This window comes from Prunus mume, linkage group LG3 (genome assembly GCF_029339155.1).
Source record: "Prunus mume cultivar Tortuosa linkage group LG3, ASM2933915v1, whole genome shotgun sequence".
Classification (NCBI taxonomy): Eukaryota; Viridiplantae; Streptophyta; class Magnoliopsida; order Rosales; family Rosaceae; genus Prunus; species Prunus mume.
The window spans coordinates 5,361,710-5,384,799 of record NC_142700.1 but is presented as its reverse complement, the minus strand read 5'-3'; the positions used below and the strand labels follow the sequence as shown (position 1 = coordinate 5,384,799).

The window sequence follows — 23,090 nt, the reverse complement described above, 5'->3', positions numbered from 1 at the left end:
AGGACGAGATGAATCATCAGTAATGCAGACATAATTCCTGGTGCAAAACAGAAGAGACCCATATTCACATCAAACATGACTCTAAAAGAAATTCCACCAGACAAACATTACAAGGAATATATATGCTACAAACGCAATGCTGAGGGGTTCCTAATCACATGTTATAAACAACTGAAAAATCATCCAAATCCAAACTAGTTTCAGTAAAATCAAACAAAATCACTTCTAAACGACACGACTGACTATTATACACTAGGCAAATGATCCTGCTCTCGAAACATGAGATTGAGCGTCTTCGAATTGATCATCATCTATCTTCTCAGATCCCAGGCTTGGTGGGATGAAAGCTCTGTAAACTTGCTCCATGTTAGGAAGTTCCTTTAGTTCATGAGCAGCAACTTCAAGAGCAATGTCTTGGAAAGCCCGATAGAATTTCTTGCGGCAGATGAAACCAAAGAGCAAGGACAGGATGGGCAGTACGATTAGGAATGGTGCAAAGACGAATTTTTTCACACCAAAGTAACCAAACATGGTAACTTGGTACAATATCAGAGATGCAAGAACTCGAACGTGCATGTGGGGCCACATCCTTCCATAGCTTTCGTATGCGGGAACATAAACTTTGAGTGCCTGCTCAATCAAAGAATAAGCTTTAGTTTTCGATAGTATATATCATAGGCTGTGCCTAAACTAATAGACAAATGATAAAGAGTTTTTCAACTGAAAACTAGAAACTGGCAATCCATAGAAGACAGAAGTATACCTGATTCCGAAGGACAAGCCATCCAATGCCAAAGTACAGAACACCGAATGGAACAATCAGTGGGGCAATAACAGAGTAGCAGAGGACAATTGTAATGATGAGCATATCACCAGGCACTCTAGTCCCATAACCAAGATCACTGGGAAGCCACGCTGCTTTCAACTCGGCTTCGGTCTTACAAAGATACTTCCTCTTTATATGGAAAATGATTAGAGGAACTATTCGGGACAGTTCAAGACCATAGCCAACGAAAAACCTGTCATCAATGGAAGTTATGAAAATCAGTTCACTATTAAAGGCATGATTGTTGTGGACAAGTAAGAATGAAAGCTCCTTTATATTCACCCCAAATAGCAGTTAAAAGAAGCGTTAGTGTCCAACAATAAGATACTTTGCAATCTCGTTTCAGTTTCTGATACTGAAAAAGAATAGCTAGAAGGTGTAAACTGTCACTTACTTCAGAGCCACAAAGGTGAGGAAGTAAGTTGCATTGCTGGGTAGGCTAGTTGCTAGTAAGGTGACAATAGAGTTAGGATCCTTCTCAATGGTCTTGAATGTACCGTATAAGGTTCCCCCTATTGTAACTCCAAGAAAAACATTGAAGATAGTGAAATAAAAATATTTCCCAGAAGCAGCCCTTATAGCATGGCTCTGAGAAGGGATTCCCTCAGCCTTAGACAAAAAGAAAAGGAACTTGGGCAACAAAGCTAGAAAGATTATAAGTGCAATTTGAGGTAGATAAGCCTCTAGCACTGTCTTAATTGCAGCTTGATTCACAACTGGCTTTAGAAATGGGAGAATTTTCTTGAGATTGTCCAATGTTGTGAATGCAGAGATAAATGCAATTGGAATCATATAAAACACAACGGTCAGAGCCACGATGATGTACACAACATACTGCCGTACTTGCCTCTGGAAAAACTTAATTTTAAGATTAGGCCAAAGGACTTGACGAGGCTCAGGAGCCTCAGTGACTGTCCATGTGTCAACAATTTGGGCATGTAGAGTCTGAGCTGCAGAAGCTGCAGTCACCCTATTGGTGAAAAAAACTAGAGCAGCATTTTCCTGCTTCTCTCGGAGAGTAGCTTTTTGTTCAGTCTCCAGTTTTGGGATTAATTCATTGATCTTCTCAGTGTAGTAATCTATACTGTCCACCTTATTCCCACAAAGACCAAGGAAGCCAGTTTTGTTAGTGGGTCTTTTTCCTTCTGCATTGCCAGTATTTTTTGATGCTGCATAAATTGATTCAGCGCGTGCAAGCTTCTTCTTATACTTTTCTAACTCTTCCCAGATTTTGTTGACCTACATAAGAATAAAATTAGCATGAATGGAACTAAAATAGGAAGCACACCATCAACAGTCATTGAAAAATCATAATCATCTGATCTACTGTACTTTCTCTAGGCATCTTGAATTTTTACATGCTCTAAGTAAAAGTGGAATTTATCTGACCCAAAAAAAGATTCCGGACGCCCAAATAGATAATAAAATTTAATGTTAAGGAAGAACGATCAATTGTGATAAAAGTCCTATCCTAACAGAAACCTGGAATAGCCAAACCCAATCAGAGATGTTCACACCCATAACAGAGAACAAAGGCACAAAATGCTTAGGAAAAGGCAAATCGAGAACCATACCTTTTTATTATTTGTGACCACCAATGATCTGTAAAATGTATCGGGATAGACAGTCTTAAAATAAGAATCGACCTGTTCCTTTCTAAGTTGACCTGCAGGAGCCGCAGGTATGTCTCTAACAAGAATTGCAAATTGTTCAGGCTTCACTTGAGGAGACATTAAAGCATTGGCTCTAAGGGCGGAGACATGTTTATATGCCCTCCACAACAAGAAATATGTAACAAAAGAAACCCAGTAGACGCCTATAAGAAATGCCCACAACCTAGGACTCTTCTCCTGTACACCCAAAAAGACATACATAAACGAAGTTAGTATGAGTTCATGTTCATCATGTTAGCACTAACATGAACAGCTAAAAAACTAAAAGCGCCCAACTCAGGAACCCGAATGATATCATTCGAAAAGATTATAAGAAAACCCAGAGCTACCACAATTAAAAATGGTTGTTTGATCCCACGGGAAAAGAAGAAAAAGACCGAGACATTCATGAAAATTTGTATAGCTTACCTGGAGATGTCCCATGGATAACTTGTCAAGGTCACTAAAAGTGCCATTGCTTGTGGCATTGATGGATAACTTGCTTCCAACGTCAGTGGCAGCAACCGGCAGAAGGACTGGTAGCAGAATAAGGCTGGATAAAACCAATATTCCCAACACTGGCGCATCAATAGGAAAGTTAGAACTTCAAAATTTTGCACTTTATAAACAGACAAAAATTAACATGTTTAGGTCAAGCATTGCATACAGTTTTTACCCAAACACGGAAACAAAATAACCACGTTGCATACAGCTTCTCCTGTAACAACTACTGTATTCAAGTTCACCCATGACATAAATATCTTATTCACCTTGCAAGGCACAGTATCCTAACATAAAATTCCATTCATTTTTACACAAATCCATAGTTTTTAGTAAAGGCCAACTGGAAACATGCTACTCATGCATTAATGCAAAGGAGGTGAACAGGGCTACAAGAAATAGACTTAACCTTTAAAATAAGTAAGGTTTTGGGTATAAACAAGCTGGTAGAACACTACTCACTGATGAGCTAGTTTATGAAATGCAGAAAAGAGGAGAAGAGGGCTACGAGAAACAGGCTTAACCCTTAACTATTCACATAAATTGCAACAATAGAAATCTGAGAGTAGCCTTCAAATTAGTCCATCATACCAAATCAACAACAAAGCTCTAATAATTTCAGGCTTTCAGCAAATGAACAAAACCCAGAAAGTGTCAGGTACAAACAAAAGAGAAAACAGTAATTTTTAAACTTGTCAAACAGGCAAGAGGCAGAGACAAACCAGTGCTCAAGAACACAAAGTACACAGCAGTGTCAACCCCTGACATGGAGATAACTTCCTGTTCTGTGGAAGTTAAAGCCTCTTTGATCCAAGCAAACGGGTTTCGGGTCTTGGACCCGCCCTCCCATGGATCCAAGCCTCTTAAGATCCGATTGGGATAGTAAATCACAGTGTTCCCAGGCTTCCTTGAAAGCCATGCGAAGAGAAACATCAAAATGACGAAAATGGCAAAAGACGTCCCTAAGGACGTCAAGAACGAAGTGAGATCCATCTGGGTTTCTCTCTAAACACCAAAATACTCAAACTTTCTCTTCCCCTACGCACTTTTGGAATGACAGTTCAGGTGACCATATATGTATATGCACAAAAACACTTGAAAATAAGATAAGAAAGGAAATGAAATAAGAGAAAGAGAGAGAAACAGAGCCGTTATAGGGGCATTGAATTGAAGGAAGGGAAAGTAACCGTTGTGAAAGAAGAAGAAAAGCTGAGGAGGTTGATAGCTTTAGGTGGTTGTGATGTTACAGTCCATAAAAGGCAATGCCATAGCCAAAACGAATGAGCAAACGAAAATATCTCGAGTGTGATTAGCTCGTTGTGGCCCCTGTTGGGTTGGCAATTTTATTTTTGGGGGACAAAGAAGTTCGGAGTGCTTTAGTTCAAAGGACAAAAATAGGCTGCCCTCCCTCCTCACCGTCACTGTACAAAAAATCCCAAAAAACAAAAGGGAAAAATAAAGTTCGTTGCCAACGGAGTCCAATTCAGTAAAAAAAAAATTTATCTTGCAAATTAGTGGCTTTAAGTTCAAACTCCTATGACACTTTAGTATCAGTTTCTAAACTACAATATTTGTATTAAAAAAATTTGTAATCTGTTGTGGCTCAATCCTCAATATGAACGTAAAAATATGTCAAATTTAATGTTTTTTTAAAGGTGTAAAATAATGTTTCATAATTTGAGAATCGTTATTCCCAAAGATGACAAGTTTGCTTGCAGAAAACATAAATGTGTAAAATAAAAAAATTCCCATGTGATCCCTTTAAATATAGACGTTTTGTAACGTTGGGGAGATGAAAGCGTCCATTGAAGGAAGCAAATAAACAAGAATTTTACAGTTACAAAACTGTGCACTTACAACTTGGCATGCCTTGAATCGTCATTTTAAGCTTTAGGGCAACTTTTGATTTCATAGCTTTACGTGAAAGAGATTACAGATGAGATGGCGTTTGGTGAGTGGCTTCTATCAAGTGCTTTTGACTTAAAAAACAATCTAATGTGATTCTGTATGGCCATTAAGAATTATAGCTGACGATTTATTTTAATCAAAGTTTGCTATTTTAAGACATTCACACTAAAGAAAATAAAAAAAAATTGTGGCCTTATCACTAATACCATACATTTATGCGATTAAATTAAGCAAAACAGCTTTTAGCCATGCATGTTTTGGTTCTTAGAGGGATTTGGTCAGCAGCTTGGAGTTATGGTTAAAACCAAATTTAGAGCATTCTGCTATGGAACTCTTAGCTCAGAATAGTCTGAATAAAAGAATATAATATGCAAGAAGAGAAGCAAGGCAAGAAAAGCATGGAATTTGTAAAGACTTGCACAAAATAATTTAAGACAAGTATAATTGTGTCCTCTCTCTCAAAAAAAAAAAGGGAGTTTCACTAAAACACCCAAAATAGAGGTTGAAATTATAAAAAAATCCAACACCCAAAACACTTTATAAACACACCCAAAACCCATCATTATACACACTCAAAACTCATTTATAAACACACCCAAAAAGTTGACTTTGTGGTTAATTTTGGATGTGTTTCTATGTTTAAATAGTGTTTGGGTTTTTTTATAAATACATGTCTAGGATTGAGTTTATTTATAAATTTGTAAAAAAAAAAACACAATTGTTTGTGCTCTAATCTACCTTATCAAATTCAATATGGTGTCATCTACACTCCTTAAACATCTCTTACCCTCCTTCTCGGAGAAAATGCAAAAATAAAGTGATCGTCAAATTGTCACGTAGAACGACATTATTGATATGTGATTGACCTTATTTATAATGTTTTTTTAGTATAAACGTTAATTTAAACTACAACCAAATCTGAAATCGTTAATATGCAAGTCAAGACCAACTCGGTTGACTGTGGACTTAAAACGTTACTGAAAAGAGAAATATTAATAATATTTGACATATTTGTACTATTTGGGTCCTTGAAAGCTGCGGTTCACACTTGGGCCCCGAAAGGTTAATTCTGTCCTGTTGCGGAAGTCACGGCTTATGGGTGGTTGGGTACAATGGGCTGATCAGATTTTTCACACGCTCTCCACCCGGAAACGACACGTCCGCCCAAAGTCAGTCGTACGACGTCGCATCGGGAGCTTATAAATCGAGTAAGACTAACTTCACCAACTCGAGCGAGTGGAGATGACTAGCCACTTTGCCAGCTTAGAAGAGCAAAACACTGATGGCGTCGGAAACGTGGCAGCATCGTGTGCTGCCGACAGATATCAGTCTACGTGCTTTTTCGACCGTTTCCCTACGGTCCAAATCGGGACCCACTTTCCGATAAGAGTTAGCTCTTTATTTTTAGGGGGGCCGCGGCTGCCCTGCGAGTCAGTGTTGTTTTCGCGTATTGGCTTGTCCTGTTGCAGAGCTTGTGATTGGGTGGCACGTGGTACAGGGGAAGACTCGTGGGCCGCTGCCGCGAGTCAATGTTGTTTTCGCTTATAGGCTTGTCCTATTGGAGAGCTCGTGATTGGGTGGCACGTGGTACAGGGGAAGCCTCGTGGGCCAGGACACGTGGGGGTAGCCGGGAGGTTGGGAATGGCAGTTGCGTGAGAAGGACTGGACTGAATCGATGCGATCCACATGGCACTGCCACCTGTGCCCAATTAATCTTATCGATACCGAATGAAGCTGTGGCTAAAATTCACAAATGGGTACCCAATTCTTCCTGATCCTGATAAAGGAGAAAAAAAGATTGCGCTTGTGTGGCCCCAAAAAAAAAAAGCGTTTCTGAATTTAAAAAAGAAGAAGAATGCGTTTCAAAATTTGACATTTAATGCACGATATGTTTAGGGCTTGTTTAGAATTGGATGGAAAAACACTTGTCTAAAATGGAGAATATCAATATTTTGATATACTTGGTCAATCACAGTATGTCATCGTTATTTTGATTGCAGTTAGGAATAGCAAAACAGTAATATCTATTTTTCTGTTCTGGAGAGATGCTTGATAGAGTAAGCTTTTTGATAAACCTCAAGTCCTTTGATATTCACTATTCGGTTGATTTATTGTATGGTAAAGATTCAATAAGAACAATGAGTAGTGCTTCCTTGAGTGCTGAGCAATCAGAATACAGCTTTCTAATTATTATTCCGACAAAAATCAATGAACAGTGGTTTTATGGATGATTGCTTCATATCTTTCTTTTTCTTTCAGTAAGAGCAACTCCAACGGCAAGTCCAGTCAGAGGCTGGGGGGAGAAAAAAAAAACTCAGTTCCAGCGAGGAGTTCAAGCTCGGGTTGGGAGTGGGACCCATGAAGTCGGGCTGGCCTCAGGCCGTTTAGCGAGCTCAAACCCGAGTGGTGATGTCATTCTGACTCCAGCGGCGTTAGCCCACTCATTTGAATTTTTTTCTATTGCCACGTGGCGTCGTCTGGGCTCTCCGATCAGATTTTTTCTCCAATCCAACGGCATGCAATTTTTTTGCAATAAAATATTGAAAAAAATTTGGATTTTTTTTTAAATACCCAAAAATTAATGAATTTTTTTCTATAAATACCAACCAATTTTTTATAAATTTATATTAAATTTAAAATTGAAAATTTTATCCGATTATGAGATATGAATAGTATTGACACATAGGAACCCGAAAATCTTATCCGAAAATATTATCAAATTAATGATTGAGGTAAAAAAAAATTTATGAAAAAAACAAAAAAATGAATAGTAATTGTCTTTTGTCATGACAACGGGTAGAAACACAAAATACTATTTGCAAGGGCAACTACTATTCACGTGAATAGTGGCTGCCCTAGCTCCCCCCCTGCCATGACTAAGGGCAAATGGGTAGAGTTGCTCTAATGCTCAAATGACACACCAGGAAAGTGTCCAAGCACAAAAAGTTTAACTAAATTCATAAATGTAATAGTGTGGTGCGCTCGCAACCAACTCGTAAGTAGGAACTCTTCCGTTCCTGGCAATGGTAGTATAACATGTGCATAATTTTTTCTATTTGTATTTTTTTTTAATGTATCTCCTCCCAGAGAAGGAGACAATTCCCAGTGGAAAACACGAACTTGTTTTTATACTTTTCATTTTGAATGAGGGCAAAAAAAAAATCTATGGGTCTCTTTGCAAATCAAAGGAAATAAGAAAAATATGTAGGATCATAATGATATACTACTAATCTCATACTTCTTCTATCTTGAGAAACTCCAAAACATAAATCCCATATGATATTGGAAAAAATTTAGTTTCGACAAAACCTACATGTTTTGCTAAGTTAGCAAACTCAGTTGTTGTTCGTTCCTTACCGCCAGGACATGCCATCATTGTGATGTCCAAGGTTACTATGTTCAACACCGCTTTTGTCTTCTCAAATTCTTCAGGTATTGCAAATTCCACAACTATCACCTTCCCACTTTTTGGCAATGCCTCCCAACAATTTCTCAATACTTTCTTGCATTGATCATCTCCCCAGTTATGGAGCACCCACTGCAAGCCATGTAGATTTAGTTAGCTACGTTTGTTTGTGGGGTCATGACTCATGCATAGATTAATGACCTATATTCAATCACGCGCTTATGTACGACTGATGTTAGTATCTAAGAATTAAGAAATAAGCAAACTAACCTTCAACATAATCGATTGTGCATCTGGTATCGTCTCAAACATATTTCCACCAACATGATTCACACTTGCATGTAATAAGTTTACATGTTGGTTAAGATTAATATAACCAAACAATGGGTCAAATTCATAAGAAAAGAAGAAAAAAAGTGTACATGAGATTTGACCAAAATTGGATTCGAATCCTCTGCTTATTTTGACTTTTAATTTGTCTTCTAAGTTTGATGATACTAAGTTACTAACCTTGGTACGTACGGTAGGAGCTTGGGCAACAACATTGGGCAAATCAAAGTTAATTCCATGGATGTGGGGATACACGGAAACTACTTCTGACATGGAAGTTCCAATGCCACCCCCTACATCCATCAACTCCTTCACCTCCTCAAACCCTTTGTAAACCTTTTAACACCTCACTAAAATTTAGGTTAGAAATTTCAGCCATAGACTTGTTAAACAATTGGCTCATCTCAGGTTTCTTGGACATGTACTCATAAATGGTAATTCCATGGGCCTTGCAGAAGGGCAAGCAGTCTGGTTCAAGCACTGTGTCCTTGAGCATGTACAAGGTCTTCACAATCTCAAGTTCAGAGTTCAAAATTATAAATGCGGCCAATGAAACTCCATTTTCATCTGGAACCAAGCAGAGTGTCTCATTTGTGAGGCCATAAGCCCTTTCTTGCAATGTCTCATCATTTGGGCATGGTTTTAGGGTTGTGGATAGGAGGGAATGGGCAACCAGCAGTCTCAGAATTCTGTCCAAATTCCCAGCTGCATTTGGATTTGAAGTTGGAATTTGTGAGGCAATTTCTTTTGCTGTGAGATGAGATGCAGGCCCTGACTTGGCTATGATGCTGAAGACATTTAGCTCAATTGCAGCTTTTAGGGTCATTTGGATGGGAATCAAATTTATCAAACTCCTAGCTGAGATAATATTTTCAAGACTTCTCTGGTTTTCCATGTTTGTGTTTTTGGGTTCTTGTTGTAGCTAGCCTTGCTTAACTTGGATCTTGGGCACCATTTATAAAAACTGTTGAGCTTCTTGCATAACTCCAGCCAAGATTGAAGGAAAGGTCAATTCCTTGGTGTAACTGATGGATAAGGCAAGACTTTCTCCCGCGGTGGACATTAATTTCCGGACCAAAACTAAAGCTGGACCTAGTTAATCCCTTTGATTAATGCTCTCTTATATCCCTGAATTTGAAGATAAATAACCAAATTCACATGTTGATTTAATTAACATAAATAACTTCAAAGCCATCAAGCAATTTTACTGAAAAGTTTGAGAAAAAAAACCCCTTCACAACAAAGCCAAACGCTGCATGTTAGTATTGATGATGCTATCAATCGCTGGATGTTAAATCATGACCATAATATACAATGTAGTGGGGTGAACCCGTCCAGCAGCCCCATTTTACAACACAATCTACATTTGGAAGTCTTGGATGATTCATTTTGACAAAACCATTTCTCACAATTCATTGTTAGGAGTTTGTACTTTTAATCCAAACTAAATCGGGATGAGTCGGTGGCTTCCAGAAAGAGAGGGTGAGGAGTTTCCCAATCTACTCATGTGAAGCACAATGCTTGGTGTCATCTGAAGTTACAGCATTGCGCTCGACCACGAGCCAACTTGTCCCAAAGACAGATCATTTGCCTTGGGGATTGGTAATGTGCAGTGTAATAGTTCTCCATGCATCCATACTGACAAAACTTCCAGTTATGGGAGTACTGGACGGTCGCCATGGAACTGTTGAACTGCTCAACCCACATTCCCATGCTCACATCCTCCATCTTGAACAGCTGCAACCAAACACTCATTATGTTTAGTAACAATACAATGAGACTCGACAGAACTTGGTAGGTGGCTACAAATGTAACCATGTATGTATTACTTTCTTTTTCTTTTGGCCAACATGTTATTTTCAAGATTTGCGACGCACAAGGATGGAAAAAGAAGGAAATCATCTTCAGAGAGGAAATAAGTCAGACAATTAGTAACTAACCCTTAGGCTTCGACTCCCATGCTGAGAAATGACAAACTTAGCAATATCAATGGAAATTATATATCCAGGGCCATTGGCATATGGAGGATAAACTTCTTCTGGCCACTCCTGTCACAATAGACAATAATCCTTCAGATATATAGAGGGGGGAAAAAGAGAAAGTAAATGAGAAAACCACACACAGAAAGGGAACTTAACATGCATCCTCTTTGAAAATTTTCAGTCCACTAGACGAATTAAATTTAGATAACAGCAATAACAATAGGGAATTTAGGATGCCGTATACAGGGAAATTATTTTCTTGTCCATTCATATTATTCTCCTGGTACCATGAAGTAAAACCTGTGTGCATTTACTTGCTAGCAACCCAATCCACCATTCCACTATATTCAATTTTCAGAATATCTGATTAAGAAAAGTAGCTTCTACTAAACAGATAGGTCAAGACATTCCGAAAACCCACAAGACAACTCATCAAATACAACTATTGAACAAAAGCAGATAAATGGATGACTTAAACAAGTGGAGATTCACGCCAACTTGCATACCTCATAGGTTACAGCCCATTTTCCACTTCTAAGAGGGCGATGCAAGAGGTTAAGATTGCCCATATAAAGGGATTTTTCAGAAGAGATGCCTTCAATTTCCTTTAATACAGTGTCCACTCTAACAAATGTGTCATCGTCACATTTCATGATGTATGCAGCTGTCACGTTCTGGACCTGCATCAAGGTGTTGAAGCTTTTAAAAAACACAAACTCAGGAGAAAGGCCCAGTTGAATGGTTTTCCAAACTACAGACACAAATATGAACATCTGATCGAACAATATACATACATATGTATAATAAATATATATATATATATATATGTGTGTGTGTGTATGTAAACTCACACACCTAGATATGTACACTCAATGAAGGAATACAGGAGGATAAACCGAACTCACCCCAAACTCACAAATAGAGATGGTTTTCAGAACGACAAGCTCATAGCGATCCATAAAGGGCAAAATCACAATGTCACCGAAGTAAGCAGCCTCTTTCTTCAACACTGCATTTACCTCCTTCCTCGGATTCTGCAGAACTTAATAATTAGTACCAATTATTGAAGGAAAGCATGAATATGGAACAGTTTGATTCAATATAAGCTTTGACCTCATATCCCAAAAAACCCATTTTATGTAGCAACCTCAATCATCTACAAGTCCTTGTGTTATATTATTCAAGTTCTTCTGTTTTTGTTGCGAGAAAGATTTCAAAGGTTATGACCCTAAAGGCACAATTCAGTTTATTGATGACAGATAGTGCGAAATGATCCAACAATAGAATTTGAACTTAAACCCAGTCATTCCTACAAGTTGGAATCCATTTACAGAGAGTACATTTTAATTTCATCAAAACAATTTGAACAAGTGCATTCCATATTACATAAATGAACCCCCATACAATTCAAAAACCATATCTACGTCAGCTTCCAGGCAATGAAATTCAAACATCAATCTGGCCTGTCTGACATGTTAAAACAGATGTAATGCAGCTTTCCTCTTTCAGTTAAAGATTCATCTAACACTCTAACACAAACAAAAGCCAAAACTTCAAATTAGATAACAAACAGAAAACTTGAAAGACTGAACTGCACGCTCAACCAGTTAGAGACACACTTATATTTACACTGCATGATGAGATGTAACTACTCAAGGACAATATACATTTAAAGAGAAAAAGACCAATGTAATACTTGTTCTCCGGCCTTATAAATGGTTACCAACACCAGTTGATCATGAGATCTGACTACTCAACTCTTAATATCAGATCAATTATTCAGAAGCTGAATGCAAGAAACTTACCAATGCAACAAAGAAACGGACTACTACGTTTGAGGACTTGATTACAGATGATTGCATCCAAGTTTTTCTCACTGCCATGCGCTCTGCAAAGTGATTCGTAGCAGAAAGAACCCCAATAAATAGCCGAATAGGACTCTTAGGTAAAGGATGAGCTTTCCACTTCTCTGACATCTCCAGTACTCTTTGAGGTGAGAAACTTGGATGAGACGAGGGAAGAGAAGTAGCATAAACAGAATGTACATCAACATCTCCTTTAATTGCTAATCCGGTTGCATCTTCAAGTGTAAAACCCTAAAGTTAAAGCATAAAAATAATTAGAAAAAAGTACATTGCATTAATGATAGGGAAAACATGGGAAACAGACAAGGAATAAAACTGAAAATATATAACCAGACCAGACAGCTCAAAACACATAAAATCATTAATTATAATTATGGCCTTGGCATATTCGCGCAATTTCTCTAAATCACACAAAGAAAAAAGGTAACTAAACACATAATGTCAAATGGAATTCAGAAAGTGGGTGGAGACAAGGGGGAAAGGAAACCAACAACAAAATCTGAGAGGATATGTAAAATCACTTTAAAATGCAAACAATTGAACAGGATTTCTTTTCCCAACAACAAGAGCTGTACGGCAGAACTAGCAGCACTATGTGCACCAAATTTGCAATTGTGCACCACTCAAATCTCAGAGGCAAACATAAGCAATGTAGGTAAGTTAAACAGTTATGCAACATACCGTCCGATATGGAAATGAAGTCACATGCCTGCCCCCAACACTAATATGGAATCCATCCACACCAGCACGTATGGTCAGGATAAACAGTCTACCCTCTGTAAAGGGAAAAGGCCAGGTAACTTCTGGCTTCTGCTCACGCCCTATGAATCGCTTAAACCATGAGGTAGTCTTGGTCTTGGACTCCTTTGAGTCTACCATATCATTCCGCATCCACTTTTCACATCTCCCATATCCATCAACTGCCACATAAAGTCATGTTACAACCCACATGGCTTATAACAATCTATATATATAATCTACATAATGAACAGCTAGAAAATAGAAAGAAGGTGGATATTGGAGTCTACATTCTGAGAAGCACAAAAGAAGTTCCCCATCCTTTGAAATAACAGTGTGACTGTAGGATGGTCAGGATTGTTAAGGAGGAACCAGCAAGAATACGCAACCCACATGGTATACAGCTCAGTCGAATGCTTTATATATATATATATATATATAATCCACATAATGAACAGCTACAAGATAGAAAGAAGGGGGGAATGGTTTTTACAATCTGAAATGCAGACAAATGTTCAACATCCTTTATCCTCATATAATCTTCCTGTTTCAAGCTATACTCAAACTTTTTCTTGTTAAGGGACATACCCTCATAAAAAGCATTAACTCCATTCATACACAGTTATACTCATGTTTTTAAAAAAAAAATTTGTGTTTGCTCATGAATCTTTATGCCCATTTACAAATACCATGGCTTGTGATGCAGAAATACAAGGAAAGAACTTATCTTCCAAATCAATGAAACATTGTTACCTAGCATGTCTTCATTGTTCTTAGATGGTAAACCATCACACCTTTGAGCTGATCCCCATTGCATCCTATAACAGGTGTTGTGCTCAATGACTGGCCGATGACTCCAATCTCCCTTTAATCGTGGATTCAAGTGCAATATCTTCGGTGGGTCCTCCCCATCCACTGACTTCAATCCTTGCAACTCAACCATGAATTGCGAGACCATAACTATTCCATCACCCCTCCTCAACTTTGCCAGCTGGGGCACATACTCCTGATGAGCATAATGGGATGTTCCCACCACCGTAACAGACGAGCCTGCAGCAAGCCCACAAGGAAGGAACATCAACTTATCTCCCATTGCCAATTCTTCCCCACTCATTGATAGCCATGAAGGACATGACTCAGGTTTTCCCTCAACTATAGAACTCTCTCCTGTCACCTTCCCATCATGTTTATCCACTTCTTCCCAAGCATTTAACCCTAATGTCCAAGCCTCATCTGCCATCCTCTCAAGCACTGAAAGTTCATTAGTTCTATTCCTTTGCCTCAGAATCTCACCAGTTATCCGACCATATCGATGCTGTAGTGGCCTTATAGGCTTAGACTCACTTTTCTTCTCTTCCAAAGGTTCCTTGCTAGGCCTCACAGGCGCATCTTGGCTCTGGTCTTCCAATTTCCTGTGAAATGTATCCTTATAAACGGAACTAAATAATGGTTTACTCAAATCCCCATCTTGAGAGTCCTGTACTTTGGCCAGGTCCAATCCAACATAGCCATCATCACCACTCATCGCCTTTGCTATCTCTAGAAACTGGGGAAACTTAACGGATATGAAGACCAAGTACAATGCCGCTAAAGCAAACAATAAATGCTGCAATTTGAACCTCCTAGCAACAGAAGGTTCAATTTTCAGCCTCTTCATCTCTATTAAACTAAAACAGACTACAGTATACTCTACAACAACCAAAAAGTTCCGATGCCCATTTCTTCGATGACCAAAGAGAAACCCAATACAAGCTCCAACTCTAAACCCAAGAAAAACACGCAAAGTAAAGCTTTCCCAAATCCTCAAGACAAACCCCTATCCAATATTCAATACCGAATCAATAGTGGCAAGAAACGCAAGCATACACTGAGAGAACTCGAACACCGTAATAGGTTCAGAGGGATCGAGTTCAAGAATCAAGCAATGTCAACAATTCAGCATCACAATGCAAGAAAACGCATCAACAAAATTCAACACAGCAAAGCTTAATATCATCAAAGCCTCACCGGTATTCTGCACACAGTTTGATCTCGACCCAGAAGATACCGTACAGTGAAAATGCACATGGGATTAGATTGAGGAGGGAGAAGTAGGGGAATGTTGGTACAAAAAGGAGGAAAATTTATTCTGAGATAAAAGGAAGATATTTTACTCAACGAGAGAATAACTGATGCTAAGTAGATTTCGTTGCCATTCTTTTGGGTTTTTTTATTTTCTTTTGCCCCCCATTCCGTAAAGAAGGGTCAGGTGCCGGCACCTAAAATATATTTTTCTTTTCTTTCTTTTTCTTTTTTCTTCTTTTAATTTGATCAAATTGGACTTAACAAGGAAGTTTTGGTTTTTTCAATCAGTTAGACTTGTTTACAATCTTACAACAACAACCCCGAAAAAAAAAAGATTTGTTTACTTGTGAGAGTTTAAAGATTGTTGTTTGTATGTTGAGGGGCGTTGTGTCTATATTTGAGGTTTGTAAGTTTGTAATTTTTATGTTGGAATTTCTTTGGCCATTTATAACTATGCGTAGAGGCACACTTGTGAGTCTCATGTTACGGTGAAGATACACGTGTGCATTTCATTACCCCTAAGAGCATCCACAATGGACTCTCTAAATCACCTCATTAGATAAATTTTAAGGATGAATTAAAAAAATACAACTACAACCATATGCTCTATCCACTTCCTAAAAATAGTAAGATCTTTAGGAGCTCATAAATCTTAGGAGAGAGAAAGAACTCCTAATGGCTCTCTATAATTTAATGTTGCTTTGTTTTATACATATTTTTTATTTTTAATTAATTCTAACTTTTTTATATAATTTTTTAAATAAAAATGGACCAATTATATTGAATTAAAAAAATTATAGTATTTATGACTCCCTAAATTAGAGAGTATGATTGGAGTTCAAATTTTATAGAGAATTCCTAAAATAACTTTTATGTGTTTTTAATTAAAATTTAATTAAAAAATAAAAAGCATGATTGTAGATACTCCCTTAGATTCGCTTAAGTTCTTCTCACTATTCATGAATTCCTAATTTTTATATGTTTTTTGGTTCAACTCTTTTTTATACTTTAACATAGTTTAATAATGTTATTACCGGCCCGGAATTCAATTTTTCATGTTTGTTTTTTCCTTAATTTTATTTTATGAGCAAGTTGGACTATTAAGAGCATCAGGGGGTGTAAAACTACTTTTACATCCCCTTTATACGTTCGGGGGGTGTTAATACATTTTTTTACTCCAATGAGAAAAGATGTAAATCTAAAATATATAATTATTTTGTTTATCTTAATTCGTTTTTATGTTAAATTTGTATTTTATGTTTACGTTATAAAATTAATTTTTTTTGTATTAGGTTAATTTTAATTTTTCAAACAAATAGACCTAAAAATATTTAAATTCGGAGAGGATATGATTTCATCTAAAACATTGGGGGAGCATGAAAACCACAAATGAGCAAACAACATGTGAATTTTTTTTCCACCAATTACTATAGTCATGGGTCCTTTTATCTGACTTTTCTTCATTTTTCTTCTCTTTTCTGGTGGGTCCTTTAGGATGTAAAAATAGATGTAAATATACATTTTATTTTACATTCATAGTGGTGATGTATATTTACATCAATTTACATCTCCTCATTGAAGATAATTCTAGTAACAAGGAATATACATTTAACATACACCCCTTTATACACTTAACCACTGTGGATGCTCTGAGGGAAACAAAAATGCAAAAGCCCTTATCCAATGTTCCAAAACCCTGAGCTACCCCTCACGTCCACTCTCGAGTCTACTTACACAGCGGGTTGAGCCCAAAAGCTCCTAACTTTAAATCCCCAGCAACGATTCATACCTTCATCTATACCCAGAATTCAGCAGCTGAACCAGCTCAATAACTCCCTTTTCAAATCTTGCAATATAGCGGTACGTTATATGCCTTCAAACTCCAGTTCTATTCTTCTCCCACATTACAGCTCTTTGGGTTACAAATTGAATTGCAGTGCAAGATTAAAACTTTCAGTTTCTTTGTTATTAGATACTCTCTGTGAATGCCCAAATAGAATTAAAATAGTTAGTAATATATATTCACTTGGTTCCCAAATCGTTTTCTTTTTTCTTTAAATAAAGTTTGGTTCGGTTTTCCAGATTTTGGTGATATTTATGCTGCGGTTAAAGTGAAATGGCATCTATATCAGGAACTTGGCTGTATCAAGGTGTGTATATTTGGTCTTATTATCTTATTTAATGCTGAAGATAATTTCATATACAAGTTTTCTTTTCTTTTCTTTTTCCAAGCTTTTGGTGTGCTTCTGGCAGATAGAGGATTGAAAGGTGCAGTCTTAGTACAGAGCCATGCTACTGGGAACCCATGTTTCAATCATTTCAAGGTTTGTATTCTCTCCAATAAATTCACTGTTACACACACACACACCCACATATACATATATATGCATGTTTGTATGACTCTCTCTCTCTCTCTCTCTCTGCATAACATTGCATATTGGTCACTGGAATTTCTTCTGTTTTTGACTAATTGTGTTGCTTTAGTTTTAGGCGTCCTTTATTCAAGTCTCTATTTCCTTGTGAAGTGATATCTTTAGTAATTAAACATGGGCGATTTGTTTGGTTGAAGTTTTGTTTGATTGTGCTAACAATGCCGGGACTAAACTGGCCATCTGGCTAAGTTGAGATTAGAACTTTTAGTTGGGGAATTTTATAAACTTGTTTTGCAAATGCTACTTGGGAGCATAACTTTTTTGTTGCATGAGGAAAGTGTTTGAGCTTGGGCTGATTTTGTTTGAACCTATGCATTAAAGCTTGCCTTGTAGGCTTGTAAATCTTCCAGAATCAATTGCCTCCCTGCACGCACAGAGCCATGCTACTGGGAACCAATGTCTTTATGTCATTTTAGTGCTTGTATTTTTTGTATTACTCTATGTGTTGACCTAATTTCTAATATCTGGCTCTTTTAAGATGTTTCAAATGGTAGGTTCCAAAATACATTTTTTTCTTCGTCACCTTTCTTTTTCTTTTTTTAAAACCGTTTACTGTTTGCTAATTTTATGTGAATAGCACAGGCATCAACTGTAAGTTCATTTCCAGTTGGATTATTCCAAGTTAGAGTTGGCTCGAATATATCACCAAAGAGGGCACCTTTACTTCCTTCTATAAAGTGCGAGAAGAAGGATGATTCCTCCAAAGATTTCTCTATTGAGCGTCCACCCTATGATAGCTATATGGACTCAACATCTGGGCAGCTTGAACCTGCATCAGGTGCTCGTGCCAGCATTCCAGGGCAGGATTATTGGCCTGAAGGCACTGCAAGTCGAGTTAGGGCTGCCAGGGCTCCTGAGCCCACTGGTAAATCAGTTGGATCTCCATCTTATGGTAGAAATCCTGGAAGTAGGAGGAGGAAGAATAAAACATCAGTTGCTGCTGGTGAATCTTCTGAACCAAGTGTAGAATCAAGTGATACAGTGGCAGTGGAACTGGAACCAGAGACTTCAGAGGACACACTAGAGGATTCTAAAGATTTCCCATCTGAATATGTTGTCTATCAGAATGAACCTGAAAAAGAAGAAGAAACAGGATTTGAACTAGACAAGAAACTTGGACGTCCTCATCCCTTTATTGATCCAGAAACAAAGAAGCCACTAGAGGAGCCACTTACGAGTGATGAACTATGGTGGAACTGGAAAAAACCAGACAAGGAACAATGGTCCAGATGGCAAAGGAGACGACCAGATCTTGAAACGGTTAGTGCATATTTAATAGAGACAAAATGACAATGCTGTATGTAATTTTGGGATTGTGATGTAAGGCTCACAGAACGTATAAGCCAAGGGATCTTTAAACCAATTTTTTTGAATGTGTAGGTGATTTGAACCATGTGACTTTTTAAATATTACAAAATTAAAAGCTTTGTTGTCAAGAATTACTAATCATATTTGGTTTTGGAGTGAAAGACCGTGTCGGAATTTATTCACCGGTCCACCCTACTCCTTTTTTTTTGGGAAATTGCAAGATTTTGGGTCTTGTTTACATGAGGTTCTCACAAATAAGCAATGCCACTTATATTACATGTATTAATGAAATCAATATAAGCTCACTTCTTGTTAGAGCGCCCATGTAATCAATCCATAAACTAACAGGAACATCAGATGGAAAATGGTCTCCTGCTTTGACTTGGATATTGTCTTTCAACTTCTTCAGGTTTTTCTCAAAGCAATGGCAGAGACTGGGCAAGTAAAGCTTTATGGTGAACATCCAACATTGACTGAAACTTCACTTTACAGAGCAAGACGACATCTTTTCAAGGAAGAGAGGTATAGTTTATGATTAATTTTGTAATCTTCAGTACATATATAATATATTGGAAGACATACATATGTAATTTAGAATTATGTATGACATTACTAAGAATTTATACAAGGATGTGGTGAAAATTGATAGCTGGTTTTGTCATTCTGTCAGTACTAAGGAGAGTGATAACAATTAAGAAACATTGCTGCAGCACCCTTTAAACAAATTAAAGGAGATGAAAGGATTGTCCCAGTGCTCAACTCTTGATTTTGGATTTGTTTGCTTATGGAAGTCTCTCTTGGGACTTTGCATTGTCGACTTAGAACGATTTGTGTCTTAGTTTAGGTTTTATTTAGGTTAGGCATTTTTCCTTGCACCTGCTTCTCTATTTCTTATTTTGTTTGCAAGTAATGATTGCCTTGCAACCTCAAAATATTGATTAAGAACTTCTATGGAGTTTTGTTTTTATGTGGAATTTTCAAGTGACTGCTGATTTTGTAGGCTTCAAGCAGAACAAGAGAAGCTGGATAGAATAGGTCCACTTGCATACTATTCAGAATGGGTTAAGGCGTGGAAAAGAGACACTTCTCGAGAAGCTGTTCAGAAACATTTTGAAGAGACTGGTGAAAATGAAACAACCCAACTAATTGAAATGTTTTCTCAACAAACTGATCGAGAGTATCGTATAATGATGGGGACTGATATCCGTATACGTAGGGACCCCTTAGCAATGCGTATGCGAGAGGATCAAATAAAGCAAAGTACTCACTCCAAAGCTGATAATTTTGTGCGTTATTTTCATGTCTTTCATTCTTCATATCATTATTTAATCATTTCAACCCCTGAAACAGTTCAGTTCATTTAGAAAAGGTTTTCAATTCAGTTTATTTTGATTGGATAAGTGATGCATTCTTGTGCAGTTGTAGTTGGTCAAAACAATGATTGCATACTCCCTTTATTGACCCAATATATTAATCTTTTCCAACCTCCAAGAAAAGAGGGGGAAGATGGATTAACACTTCCATATTTCTGGACTTATGTTTATGTGTACATGTGTGCCACTTTCTTTCTTTCTTTCTTTCTTTTGAGCTTTTGTGTTGCTGCTAGTAAGCCATAAGTCATTATTAAGAACATTCACTTTCATGGCATCTTATGGGCTCTATTGCAAATTATGTATTCACAATATCGGGAAATATTTTATCAACATATTCCAACATTATGCCTTTCATCTATTAATCACGGCAGTCCTTTAGATTGTCATCTGTTATTCACCAGGCATCCAATAGTTTCATTAAACATGTTTAATGATCTTGATTAAATAACATCAATCTGAATCTCCTTTTTTCCCATTCGTAAGGCAAGAAGTCCATTTTAGTTTGTTGACTAACTTATTTTGCCTTTGCAGTATGGGGCGGAGATCCTGTTTACCCAACTGTGAACTATATTCAAGATCCAGATGAAGTGATTGATTACAGAGGCCCAGATTTTCATGAACCGACACCAAATATGCTGTCTTTTCTGAAGGAGGTCAGTACTTTTCAAATCCCCCTACCTTTTTCCTTTCTGGAACATTATGAAGAGTTTTATGGTCAGGTTAAGTCATTGTTCTTCATTGTTTACTCATTCACAGTTATCGTGAATTTTTTCATCTCATATGCTAAATTTAACACCTTTTTTTTCTTTATTTATTATTTGACTTGCTGGATTTTTTCTAGCATCTGCTGTATCATTATTTTTACTCAAGTTTTTACTTCCCTGCTCTCTGATCAGCATGGAAAAATCATATCAAGGGAGGAGATTGAGAAAATTCTGTCAAAAGAGAAGACCGAAGAGCTTGAGGTAATCAATTGAAAGTGTTAACTTTAATTAGTTGGATGGATTATCTTGTCTATCTATATAAATGCCTGGACAGCAACCTCCCAGGAAAGGGCTGTCCAAGAATTCCAAATGCGGAGTGTACCAGACAAACAAAGGCTCAAGCACACATTCATAAAAAATAAATTCTGAGGCTCTTAGGCACATTCTTGGATGGAATTAAAAGTTTAGCATCCATATTATATACCTATCCTGAGTCCTAATCATGCTTTTCCTGATTAGTGTCAACCACTATAGTATCTAACCACTATGGGGAAAAGAACAGCTTATCTATGGAACTCTGTCAAATTATTATTACAGAGATGCTGCATATTATGGTTTCAAAGTTACAACCCTAAATAAAATGTACAAAACTGTATGTGGTGTGGTGGGTGCATTTGAATCGTGACAGAATGTTTGGGAACAAAGCACCTAATCTAGCTGTTCCTTGTTTTATAATTCTATGAAAGCAGGCACCTGATATGGATGAAGCTATGGCACAAGCTGTTGACATTGGTGAAGATGTAAGTTGGATTGCTTCACATACATTAGTTCCATAATTGTATGTTACTACGCCGACAATGATGTGCCTTGGATGCAGTTGTCCAGCATTAATCCACTTAGAATTGTTATGTATGAAATCTTATTTGGCACTGTTTATAATAGGATGAAGGAGAAGATAGTGAGGCCGAGGTTGATGAACAAGGAGAGAAAATCACACGCAATTGGAGTGTTTTGAAAACTACTCCTGGGCTTACCAAGTCAAAGGTGATTCTCATTTCTCAGTTTTGCGGCATGTCTTCATTTGTAACATTCGATTGTTTCATATATCCTCATTTATGGACATGAAAAGAAAAAAATCCGTTGCAATTAAAAACCTGTATATGGCACACTAATATCTAAACGTCGCAGTATATCTAAATCTTCATTAAAAAAACAGAAGTTGTATTTGTTCATAGTTAAAACTGCATCACCTATAACGTCCACATGCTCACCATTTCTTATCCATTTTGAGCAATGCATTTTAACCAAATCTTGCAGGGTAAACCCAAAAAGGACGCCTTGTCTTTGGAAGAGGCTGTAGACGATTCAGAGAACTTGACAGATTTTCTGATGGACTTTGAGGAAGAAGTGTAAATATATTCTTTGGAAGATTTTGGTTTGTTGAGATTCACAAAGAAATAGGCGATGAAGTAGGTGCATGCATTATTATGTAACCCAGCAGTAAAACTGTAACTTATTTACATGAATGAAACAGAAGGTAAAGTTATTGACCTGACTTAGTTATTTTTTAACAAAATTAATCTGCATGGCGCCTTTTTTTTTTATATATTTTTTTTTTATACAAGCGATATTGGTGTGCGAGAAGACCATCGTCACCATGTTTGTTTGACAATTGAAAATTGCTTGCCAGGTAAAATCGCTTTCTTAAGACCAAATGTAAAGGCGGGCCTTGGAAGATCTAACGGCCCACGTTCAAGTGGACCTTCCTTAAATCAGTTTTTCTCTTTTTTGGTCAATCCCAGAATCAGTATAGAATTTTGATACCTTGAAATGTGGTAAGAAAAACCCCCAAAAAAAAAAAGAACTTCAACAATCCCATGTAATAATAAACAAAGAGCAAAATGATGAGAGCAAAAGCTTTTTTGGGTTTTTGGGCCTCAAGTAAGATTCTCTAATGTAAGCAAATTTTCCCACTTTTTGAAAAATCAGCGGACTTTCTTT

At 37.3% G+C, this 23,090-nt stretch overlaps 4 protein-coding genes across 5 annotated transcripts; 1 reads left to right on the top strand and 3 right to left on the bottom strand.

The window, feature by feature from the left end:
• Positions 1 to 16: 16 nt before the first annotated feature.
• ERD4 (Early-responsive to dehydration stress protein (ERD4)) lies at positions 17 to 4,307 on the bottom strand. The gene is made up of 6 exons (XM_008227315.2): positions 3,702 to 4,307; positions 2,908 to 3,056; positions 2,401 to 2,676; positions 1,221 to 2,065; positions 764 to 1,019; positions 17 to 630 (listed from the first exon to the last, which is right to left on the bottom strand). The coding sequence occupies exons 1-6, from the start codon at positions 3,970 to 3,972 to the stop codon at positions 253 to 255; spliced, it is 2,175 nt and encodes a 724-aa protein (XP_008225537.2). The 5' UTR covers positions 3,973 to 4,307; the 3' UTR covers positions 17 to 252.
• Positions 4,308 to 8,040: 3,733 nt separating this feature from the next.
• Positions 8,041 to 9,661, bottom strand: LOC103325170 ((S)-scoulerine 9-O-methyltransferase-like). Its single transcript, XM_089048941.1, is given in 3 exon segments — positions 8,041 to 8,425; positions 8,564 to 8,962; positions 8,964 to 9,661. Coding segments are annotated over 3 exon segments (1,260 nt in total). The 5' UTR covers positions 9,519 to 9,661; the 3' UTR covers positions 8,041 to 8,119.
• A 195-nt stretch (positions 9,662 to 9,856) lies between these two features.
• On the bottom strand, positions 9,857 to 15,442 carry LOC103325169 (Galactosyltransferase family protein). Its single transcript, XM_008227313.2, has 7 exons — positions 13,962 to 15,442; positions 13,152 to 13,390; positions 12,411 to 12,701; positions 11,511 to 11,639; positions 11,112 to 11,285; positions 10,564 to 10,671; positions 9,857 to 10,360 (listed from the first exon to the last, which is right to left on the bottom strand). The coding sequence occupies exons 1-7, from the start codon at positions 14,863 to 14,865 to the stop codon at positions 10,151 to 10,153; spliced, it is 2,055 nt and encodes a 684-aa protein (XP_008225535.2). The 5' UTR covers positions 14,866 to 15,442; the 3' UTR covers positions 9,857 to 10,150.
• Positions 15,443 to 16,950: 1,508 nt separating this feature from the next.
• Positions 16,951 to 22,669, top strand: PTAC12 (plastid transcriptionally active 12). Of its 2 annotated transcripts, none has more exons than XM_008227311.2 (11): positions 16,951 to 17,132; positions 17,355 to 17,422; positions 17,526 to 17,596; positions 18,287 to 18,964; positions 19,422 to 19,534; positions 20,013 to 20,272; positions 20,917 to 21,038; positions 21,282 to 21,350; positions 21,839 to 21,889; positions 22,032 to 22,133; positions 22,407 to 22,669. In XM_008227311.2, exons 2-11 carry the CDS (start codon positions 17,389 to 17,391, stop codon positions 22,500 to 22,502), a joined length of 1,596 nt encoding a protein of 531 aa, XP_008225533.2. In that variant the 5' UTR covers positions 16,951 to 17,132; positions 17,355 to 17,388; the 3' UTR covers positions 22,503 to 22,669. The 2 variants fall into 2 exon arrangements, with proteins under 2 accessions (XP_008225533.2, XP_008225532.2); XM_008227310.3 differs by having other exon boundaries at positions 17,505 to 17,596.
• The last annotated feature ends 421 nt before the right edge of the window (positions 22,670 to 23,090 follow it).